Below are 10,405 nucleotides of genomic sequence, written 5' to 3' on the forward strand. Positions count from 1 at the left end.
AATGTGGTTAGGAGGGACTAGAAAATGCAAGAAACATACTCATTTGGCCAAGCTAAAAAAAAAAAAAGAAAGGGGGGGTACTTGGAGACACAAAGTACAACAAAACTGAGACTTTAATGAAAATCTTATAAGATCAGTTGTCTGCTGGGCAGAGATACCCAGAGAGTTTATACTAAACAACTTTGTTCTCCAATTTGAAATTTAAATACATTGCCAGACATTGCTGATTCACACCTGTAATCCTAGCTACTCAGGAGGTTGAGATGTGAGGATCAAGGTTCGAAACCACTCTTGTGTCTAATTAACCACCCAAAAGTCAGAAGTGCAGTTGTGGCTCAAATAATAGAGTGGCAGCCTTGAGCACCAAACCTCAGGGAAAGTGCCAAAGGCCCTGAGTTCAAGCCCTAAGACCAGTGTGTGCGTGCACGCGCACACACACACACACACACACACACACACATACCAACAGGAAAACAAATGCACTTTTGGAGGTTGAGTGAATTTTAGAAGAGAATCTTTTCTTCATCTTTTTTTTTTTTTTTGCATTCTGAGCAGGGGAGTTCTTTTGGTCTGTGCTTTCTGGCATGTGTCATTTTATGGGGATTCACTCTTCTCCCTACTAATTGATTCCCTCCTCTACCACTGCTTGTGATGTCCTATTCGCCACTCAGTTCTGGGCTTTATGGTTATCTCATCAATCAGTCAGCTGCTAAGTCATCCTATAAGCAGCTTTTCACTCAGAGTCAGATGTCTTGTCCATCAATGACTTGGTGCATCATTCACTTTATTTCCCACAAAAGGGGTCAAGGAGCATGGTGCCAGTGGTTCATGCCCGTCATTCTAGCTAGTCAGGAAGCTCAGATCTGAGGACTGAGGTTAGATGCCAGCCTGGGCAAATAAATCAGAGAGATTATTACCTCCATTTACCAGCAAAAAATCCAGAAGTGAAGCTGTAGCTCAATGGTAGAGCATCAGCCTTAAGCAGAAAAAGATAAAGAAGAGTGAGTATCCAGAGCTGAGTGCTTGGTGGCTCATGCTTATAATCCTAGGAGGCTGAGATCTGAGGATCACAGTTAGAAGCTAGCTGGGGCAGGAAAGTTGATGAGACTCATCTCCAATAAACTAAAAGTGGTAGTACTCAGAGAAAAGCTGGAAGTGGCACTACAGCTCAAGTGGCAGAGTGCTAACCTTGGGACAAAGAAGCTCAGGGACAACAGCCAGGTCCTGAGGTCAAGCCCCAAACACACAAAAAGAATGTCCAGACACATATACACCCATACATACAAATAGAAGGTAACAGGAAAAGAAGAAAAGAAAAAGAAAGAAAGGAGTCCAGAATGAGGCATGTCTGAGAGGAATACGGAAGCCGGTCTGGGCACACAGGCTGATCCAGGAGGACAGGAAACTGGTCACAGCTGGAGCCAGAAGATCAGATGGGACTGGATCTAATCAGAGCAGAAGGGTCAGAGGCCCAAGTCCAGTCCTGGGCATTTTGGCTTCTCCTGGCCTCTTGCCTTCATCCTGCCAGGCATTTAGGACTTGTTTCTGGACACAAGGTAATTTATAGTAAGATGGCATTTGGGGTCACAGTGCTCACCCCAGGTTCATCCCAGGGCAGAGTCTCATGGGAAGGGGACTTGTAGAGGGGCAGCATTTGTGTCTGGGGTCAGGGTTTCTGGGCTGGACTTTGCACCTGGCACTAGAGCCAGAGTCCTGCCATGGGGCTAAGCTCTGGTAGAAGCCTCTTTCTGAGGGCAGGTGAGCTGTAGTGAGGGGAATTGGGACAAGCACCCCTAGTCTGGGGTCCATGAGAGAGGAGTTTAGTGGGTATAAAAGCTTTCTGTAACTGTTGTGTGTTTCCTGTCAAAAGAATGGACAAAGGGGATCCATATGGGAGTAGGGGTCACACCCATGCACAGGGGAGATGGGAAGGTCTTTGACCAGTCCAGGGAATGTTCCCATGCTTCATTCAGTGCTCTTCTCATCAGCAGCCTTCTCCTTTCTGACACTGAGTAGAATATTCTGGAACAAGGGGAAAACAGGGTTGACTCACTGGGCTTGTATGCGTACCAGGACCTGCCTCCCCCCCACCCAACCCGCCGCCCCTTTTTTCCAGTCCCTTCCAGGTTCACAGGGTAGCAAGAATCATATGCATATTGCATATATATGGATACACACGTGTATATGTGTGTATATGTGTGTGTGTGTGTCTGTGTGTGCTCTCTTACTGAGATGTGAACTCAGGGCCTAGGCACTGTCCCTTAGGCTTAAACTCAGTGACTGTCCCTTAGCATTTTCACTCAAGGCTGGTGCTCTTTCTCTACAGCTCCACTTCTGACTATTTTTTTTTTTTTTTGCCAGTCCTGGGGCTTGAGCTCAGGGCCTGGGCTCTGTCAGGCGGAGCCAATCTGTACTCAAGGCTATCACTCTACCACTTGAGCCATAGTGCCACTTCTGGCCTTTTCTGTTTATATGTAAGGAATCAAACTCAGGGCTTCATGCAGGCTAGGCAAGCATTCTACTAATAAGCCATATTCCCAGCCCTCTGGCTTAAAAAAATAGTTAATTGGAGATAAGAGTTTCACCAGCTTTACTGCACATGCTGGTTTTGAACTCTAATCCTCACATCTCAGTCTTCTATCCTGCCAGTCAGTGCCTAACTTTCAGCTTTGTTGGTGGTGAATTGGAAATAAGAACCTCATGGACTTTCCTGCCCAGGCTGGCTTCTAACTAAATTCTCAGCTCGCAGCATCCTGAATAGCTAGGATTACAAGAGCGAGCCACCAGCATTTGGCTCCATCCCTTTTTTCAAAGACGGCTTCCTTGGATCCACCTCTGCCCCAAGAACATGGAAATGACAGGTATGCCCTTGTGACTCAGTGGTCTTGTTTCTCAAAGCCCCGCTCTGACCATAGCCCTAGGCCTACCATCACTGAGCAGGAATGGGAGAGGGCCTCACTTTGAAGAGCTCTGAAGAGCTTGGGCTGTGAAGGCCCAAGATCTTAGTAAACACTAATTAGATCTGGCCACACCTAGAAGCCTAAGGGAGAGCCTGCCTCCAGACTGGACCACGTGAGCAAGATTCTGAAGCTCTCCCCTCAACTCCTGACTAGCAGAACCTCTGGCTCCCAAATATTCTAACCCCACCTTGGCCCCACCCTGCTACTGGTTAGGCAGGGTTCACTGCCAAGGATACTCCTTAATTACAGGTGTGTGTGTGTGTGTGTGTGTGTGTGTGTGTGTGTGCATACACAAGTGCAGATGCATGCACCAGTACTGCTTGAACTCAAGCTCTGGGCACTGTCCCTTAGCTTTTTCTGATCAAAGCCAGTGCTCTACCACTTGAGCCACAGCTCCACTTCTGGCTTTTTTGTGGCTCGTTGAAGGTTAGAGCCTCACAGATTTTCCTGGCTGGCTGGCTTTGAACTGAGATCTTCAGATTTCAACCTCCTGAGTAGCTAGGATTATAGATATAAGTCACCAGTGCCCATCCTTAATGAAGAGGAGAAAACAGGTATTAGCCAAGAGTTTGCATGTTATTGGTGACATAGCCAGGAAGGCAAAGCTGTCCCTATTTTATAGATGAGGAAACTGCAGCTCAAGTTGGGCCAATGACTAAGGAAGGCAGAATGCTATACATGACTCGAGACATCTCTGTCCCGCTGAGTAACTAGGGAGGCAACATGACCTTTGCTGCATGCAGGCCAAGCCCAAAGGTACAGAGAAGGCCAGGGTCCCTATGTGCTGGCTGCCTCCGCACTGGGCTACCCAGGAGTTGGGAGAGGGAATCAGCTGACTGGTGAGCCATGGTGACTTGCATCTGAACAATGCTATATTCTCTCTTGTGAAAAGGCAGCACCTGTGTAATAAGGTTGCAAAGCTGCTCTTCAGAGCCAGTGTCCTTGGCATGGCAAGAACTGGGGTATCCCCTCCATGATGTGCCTGACCTTAGTAGCTGCCCCTGGCTTCAGGCCCATAGTGCAAAAAGCAACTTCAAAGATGTGTTTGCTGGGTGGCAGTAGCTCATGTCTGTAATCGTAACTACTCAAGAGGCTGAGATCTGAGGATCGTAGTTCAAAGCCAGCTTGGGCAGGAAAATGAGACTCATATCTCTAATAAACTACCCCCTCTTCAATAAAAAGCAAGAAGTGTAGCTGTGGCATAAGTGGTAGAATGCTAGCTTGAACAAGAGAATCTTAGGGACAGTGCTCTGCTCTGAGTCAAGCCCCAGGACTGACACACATACACAAAAATTGTCTTTGCTGGACACTGATGGCTCACAGCTGTAATCCTAGCTGTTCAGGAGCCTGAGATCTGAGGATCATGGTTATTCAAAGACAGCTAAGACAAGAAAAATCTGTGAGACTCTTATCTTCAATTAACCACAAAAAACTTAGTGGTGGGGCTCAAGTGGTAGTACTCCAGCCTTGATGAGAAGAGCCAAATGACAACTTGAGGCCTAAAGTTCAAGCCCCAGTACCAACACACACACACACACACACACACACACACACACACACACACACACACACACACACACCACCCTGCTTTTATTAAGGTCTTTGAATTAATCAAAATGCCCTGCCAAGCACCAGTGGCTCACACTTCAATCCTAGCTACTGAGGAGGCTGAGATCTGAGACTTTCAATTTGAAGCCAGCAGAGGTAGGAAAATCCATGAGACTCTTATCTCCAATAAATTACAAAAAATGGGGGGTGGGGCAGAAGTGGAGCTGTGGCTTATAGTAGAATATATAGCTCATGGGGGCTGGGAATGTGGTTTAGTGGCAGAGTGCTTGCCTAGCATGCATGAAACCCTGGTTCAATTCCTCAGTACCACATACACAGAAAAAGCCAGAAGTGGCCCTGTGGCTCAAGTGGTAGAGTGCTAGCCTTGAACAAAAGAAGCTCAGGGACAGTGCCCAGGCCCTGAGTTCAAGCCCCAGGACTGGCCAAAAAAAAAAGCTCACAACAGCAACCAGGACCGTAGTTCAAACCCCAAGATGGGCACAGGAAAAAAAAGCCTGACTAGGCCATACTGGGCACTCTGGCTAGCAGTCTGGAGCTCCTATGCATTGTCACTAGGGACATATAGTACCCAGGTTTGGCAAAACTGTCATACCCCAGAACACTCAGTCTCCGAACCTCTGCGACTGGAAATATCCAGAGCTGACCCCTCCTTCCCGGCTTCAGCTCTACTTGCGGTCGCTGCGCTTCATAAAGTTCTTAGGCCATGGGGCAAGGGGGCTCCTCACTGTGACCAGGGCAGTGTATAGCCTTGGGATGCCCCACCCAGCCTCTTCCTCCCAGGTACCTGCACTGACTCATCCACCCAGCATCCTCCTGGCCTGGTGAGGGCCCAGCGCCCATACCAGGAGCATCTATAAAAGCCTGCTAGTCCGGTCCCCAGTATCCTACTTGTCACTGCTTGCATTTGAACCATGTTTGGAGGTTTGGGGAAGCTGGCGGCCGAGGGCCTGGCTCACCGAACTGAGAAGGCCACTGAGGGGGCTGGTAAGATCTGGGCTTCTTTCTACTTGGCAAGGTAGGGGCAGACTCACCTGGGTCCATGGAAAGCTGGTGACAACACACGGGTGAGGGATTTGGAGGAGATTGGGGCCCCATTGGGACCTTTGGTGGGCAATCTTCATCAAAAGAGGGTGGTCCTGGGGACCTAGCGACTGAGAGGGTGACTCAGGAGAAGCCAGTGAAGTCCTGTGCCCGAGCAGACTTACTTCCCTGGGTCACCTGCACGAACCTGCTCAGGGGCTGTGAGTGTTGAGGGTTAGGAGGAAGACCAGGCCTGAGGGGAGTGTTGGCCCCAGGTACTAAGAGCTGGCAGACTTAGAGCCTTCTCTTTGGAAACCTGGAGAGACTTCCCTCCAATCTGCCTATTCTGGAGCTGGAATATAGCTTAGTGGTAGAGCACTTGCCTAGGATATGCAAGGCCTTGTGATTTTTCTTTTTGCCAGTCCTGGGGCTTGAACATAGGGCCTGGGCACTATCCCTTAGCTTCATTTGCTCAAGGCTAGCACTCTACCACTTGAACCACAGCACCGCTTCTGGCTTTTTCTGTTTATGTGGTACTAAAGAATCGAATCCAGGGCTTCAGACATGCTAGGCACGCACTCTACCATGAAGCCATATTCCTAGCCCAGGCCTTGTGATTTTTATTTTTTAATTTCAGTACTGGTGCTAGCACTTGAATTCAGAACCACATGCTCTCACTCGGCTTTTTTTTTTTTTTTTGGGTCCTGTCGTGGGGCCTGAACTCTGGGCCTGGGCGCTGTCCCTCAGCTCTTCAGCTCAAGGCTAGCGCTCTACCACTTGAGCCACAGCGCTAATTCCGGCTTTTTTCTTTTTGCTTATGTGGTGCTGAGGAATCGAACCCAGGGCCTCGAGCATGCAGGGCAAGTGCTCTACCACTGAGCCACCTTCCCAGCCCTCACTCGGCTTTTTTGTTTAAGGCTGGTGTTCTACCACTTGAGCCACAATCCACTTCCGGCTTTTTGCTGGTTAATTGAAGATAAAAGTTACATGGACTTTTCTGGGCTGGTTTTGCACTGTGATCTTCAGATCTCAGCCTCTTGAGTACTAGGATTATAGGTGTGAGCCACCAGAGTCTGGCAGTTGATTTTATTTTTTAATTTTATTTTGTTTTGCATTATGAAATGACACAAAACATACACAAAAACCTGCCTCTTCTATCTAGTCTATGCAGCAAAAGGAGGGCAGATTTTACTTTTTACCATAAAGTTAAAGCTTCAAAGCTTCACTTATTACAAAAGCACAGAGTCTGTGCCTGTTCAAAGTCTGAAAGGACATTTCCATTCTTCTGGGAACCCAGGATCTGGCTTTGTGTGAGGTGACTGGCCAGGGGCGGCATGTGGCAGCTCATGCAAGTTCCACTGGTGGGAGGTGATGGCAAAAATGCTGTGCTGAACTTTCTGTTCTTTAGACAGCTGCAGACACACCTGCCCTTTTATTTTTCAATCTGTGAGTGGTACAGACCTCTTTTTATCCTCCACTAGCACCTCTGAGGTGTAGTTTTCTTTTATTTCATTATTATTATTTTTCATGTGTGTGTGTGTGTAGTTTTCTTTTATTTCATCATTATTATTTTTCGTGTGTGTGTGTGTGTGTGTGTGTGTGTGTGTGTGTGTGTGTGAGTGTGTGTGTGGACTCAAAGCCTCTTGCTTTCCTTAGCTTTTTTACTCAAAGCGATTGTACTACCACTTGAGCAACATCTCCATTTCCAGCTTTTTGGTGGTTAATTGGATATAAGAACCTCACAGAGGGCTACGAATATGGCTTAGTGGTAGAGTGCTTGCCTAGCATGCATGAAGCCCTGGGTTCAATCTCTCTTCCTCAGTACATAAACAGAAGAAGCAAGAAAGACAGAAAAAGTACAGTGGCTCAAGTGGTAGAACACTAGCCTTGAGCACAGAGAGGCTCAGGGACAGAGCTCTGGCCCTGAATTCAATCCCCAGGAATGGCAAAACCAGAAACAAAACCAGAAAACAAAACCCTCATAGGCTGGATGCTGGTGGATCATGCCTGTAATCCTAGCTACTCTGGAGGCTGAGATTTAAGAATCTCTGTTCAAAGATAGCCAAGGCAGTAAAGCCTAGTTTATCTCCAGTTAACTAGTAAAAAGCCAGAAGTGGAGCTATGGCTCAAGTGGTAGATCACTAGATGAGCCAAACAGTTCAGGGACAGTGTCTAGGCCCTGACATTAGTCCCCAAGGCTGGTGCATGTATGTATACACACACACACACACACACACACACACACACACACACACACAGAGCCAGCTTGGGCTGGCTTTGAACTGCAACCCTCAGATCTCAGTTTCAACCTCCTGAGTAACTAGGATTACAGGCATAAGGCTGTAATTTTTTATTTTTATTTTGTTTTGCACTATGAAATGACACAAAACATACACAAAAACCTGCTTCTTCTATCTAGTCTATGCAACAAAAGGAGGGCAGATTTTACTTTTCACCCTAAAGTTAAAGCTTCAAAGATTCGCTTATTACAAAAGCACAGAGTCTGTGCCTGTTCAAAGTCTGAAAGGACATTTCCATTCTTCTGGGAACCCAGGACCTGGCTTTGTGTGAGGTGACTGGCCAGGGGCGGCATGTGGCAGCTCATGCAAGTTCCACTGGTGGGAGGCGGTGGAACCTGGCTTCTGTTTTTCCTTTTTTAACAGATGAAAAACTCGCAGTAGAAAAGTTCTGACTCCAAAATCATTCAGTTCTAGCACATTATCCCCCACCCCTCCCCACAAAAAAAGAAAACAATATAGAGACCCTATGGTGTTCAGGGAATTCCTTTATCCTGATAACTTGCTTGGGTGGGGGGGGTGGGGAGAGTTGGTTTCTTTGTAAGAGGCGTGGGAATGAGGCCAAGGCCAAGGCAGGACAGCCAGCTCATCCTGAGAGGCGTGGTGGCTTGGTAAATACACCCAACTTGGCTCAAGTGTCCAGCTGGCAGAAGCCAACCCTGGCCTCCAAGTCCTGTAAGGCTGTGGGGCATGGAGGGCTTGTGTCCTCAGGCTGACCAGGTCATCTACAGCAGCCAGGCTTCTTGGGTCTTTATAGAGAGCCAGCTGGGGGCTTATCCTGAGTCATTTTGACCTGGCTGTGGGGTGGGGTGGGCAGCAGGCTGACACTGGCTCTCACTCAATTTATCTCTCCTATTCAGTTCATGCTGTGGAGGAAGTGGTAAAGGAGGTGGTGGACCACGCCAAGGAGGCTGGAGAGAAAGGTATGGACACTGAAGTGGGAGAGAGGAAGGAGGGCTGGATGGGGGGAAAGAAAGGATGGTAGAAGGAAGCAGAGAGGAAAGGAAAGAAGAAGAAAAAGGGAAAAGAAAAGGCTAAGGACTAGGGCCAGGGCTCTGGTGGCTCATGTCTGCAATCCTAGCTACTCAAAGAGGCTGAGATCTGAGGATTTTGGTTCAAAGCCAGCCAGGGTAGACAGATTTGAGAGACCCATGTTTCCAACTAACCAGAAAAAATGCTGAAGTGGAGGGATGGCTCAGGTGGTGGAGTAACAGCCTTGAGTAGAAGTAAACAAGGCCCTGAGTTCAAGCACCAGTAATGGCACACACGTGCGTGCGCATAGACATACACATGCACGCAAAGGCTAGGTGTAGCTCAAGGGTAGACTGTTTACTTAGCATGTATGAAAGGATTCCATTCTCAGTGAGAGGACAGAAATAAATGAGAGACACAGCAAGCAGGGAAATAGGGAGGAAGAAAGAAAGGAAAACTAGGTGCTGAAGCCAACCCCTTTTTTCCCCAACTAGGTCAAGTCTTGTCCCTATAGTGCATCCCTTCAGTTGGCATGTAATTATTTATGCATGCAATTATTATGCAGACCACACCTTGTGTGAGGTTCCTTCCTGGTAGTCCTCTCTGTGGAATGGTACGATAAGGTCTGAACAGCAGCACACAGAGACCGAATAATTAAATATATAAGTATGTACTTGTGTAACTATGTTTGTATGTGTGTGCTGTGGTTTGGACAGTGTAAGTAGATCATGTGGTACTTTATTCTTTATATCAAAATAGAATCATAGCCAGACACTGCTGGCTTACCCCTGTAAATCCTAGCTACTCAGAGGCTGAGATCTGAGGTTAGCCAGTTCAAAGCCAGCATAGGCAGTAAAGTCTGTGAGACTCTTATCTCTAGTTATCTAGCAGAAAGCCCAAAGTGGAGGTGTAGCTCCTGTGGTAGAGTGCTAGCCTTGGGGGAAAAAAAAAGCCAAGCATAAGGACTAGAGTTAAGGCCTCTCCCACCCTCCAAATTGAAGAAATGTAATTTGTTAGGGAAATAAAACTCAATCAAATTCATTCTGCCAGGAGCCCTTTTTTCTTAGTCCTCTTGGGTCTGTCCTAAGGGCCAATCCCATGAGACATCACGGTGTCCCTTGTTTAGACGGTGGCTAACTCAGCCACACTTTGTTTTTCTTCCCCACAGCCATCGCTGAAGCTTTAAAGAAAGCCCAAGAGTCAGGGGAGAAAGTGGTGAAGGATGTCACTGAGAAACTGACCCACACTGTCACTGACGCCGTCACCCATACAGCAGAAGGCCTGGGCAGACTGGGACAGTGAGTCCGTGCCTCTGGGGCTAATCCTCCCCAAGTGTCAATAAAGAGTCATGAAGCCTATACACAGAGTGCTGGATTCATTTCTAACTGGATGGAACCACTAGGCAATCCCTCCTCTGCTGGAGGGGGACACGGCAGCCTGCGGATAGCCTCCCGATCAGATGCTTATCTATCACTCCAAGATTTCTCCTGTTCACGGAGAAGCTTGAATTGTTCATGCGCTTGCTTGCTACTTTCTGTCTGTCTCCTGTCTCTCCCTCTACCCCCATCCCATTCATTTCTGTTTCCT

At 47.7% G+C, this 10,405-nt stretch overlaps 1 protein-coding gene across 1 annotated transcript; it reads left to right on the forward strand.

Annotated features, from left to right (window-relative positions):
- The first annotated feature begins 1,496 nt into the window (after positions 1 to 1,496).
- Positions 1,497 to 10,163, forward strand: LOC106001624 (protein FAM25C). Its single transcript, XM_013036668.1, has 4 exons — positions 1,497 to 1,556; positions 5,310 to 5,513; positions 8,707 to 8,769; positions 9,987 to 10,163. Exons 2-4 carry the CDS (start codon positions 5,441 to 5,443, stop codon positions 10,118 to 10,120), a joined length of 270 nt encoding a protein of 89 aa, XP_012892122.1. The 5' UTR covers positions 1,497 to 1,556; positions 5,310 to 5,440; the 3' UTR covers positions 10,121 to 10,163.
- The last annotated feature ends 242 nt before the right edge of the window (positions 10,164 to 10,405 follow it).

This window comes from Dipodomys ordii, unplaced genomic scaffold (genome assembly GCF_000151885.1).
Source record: "Dipodomys ordii isolate 6190 unplaced genomic scaffold, Dord_2.0 Scaffold333, whole genome shotgun sequence".
In the NCBI taxonomy this organism is placed as follows: Eukaryota; Metazoa; Chordata; class Mammalia; order Rodentia; family Heteromyidae; genus Dipodomys; species Dipodomys ordii.

Excerpts from the sequence above, each read along its gene's own strand:
- LOC106001624 (XM_013036668.1), top strand. The coding sequence starts at position 5,441 with ATGTTTGGAGGTTTGGGGAAGCTGGCGGCCGAGGGCCTGGCTCACCGA. Across the intron at positions 5,514-8,706 it reads GAAGGCCACTGAGGGGGCTG|TTCATGCTGTGGAGGAAGTG; the intron begins GTAAGATCTGGG and ends TCTCCTATTCAG. Across the intron at positions 8,770-9,986 it reads CAAGGAGGCTGGAGAGAAAG|CCATCGCTGAAGCTTTAAAG; the intron begins GTATGGACACTG and ends TCTTCCCCACAG.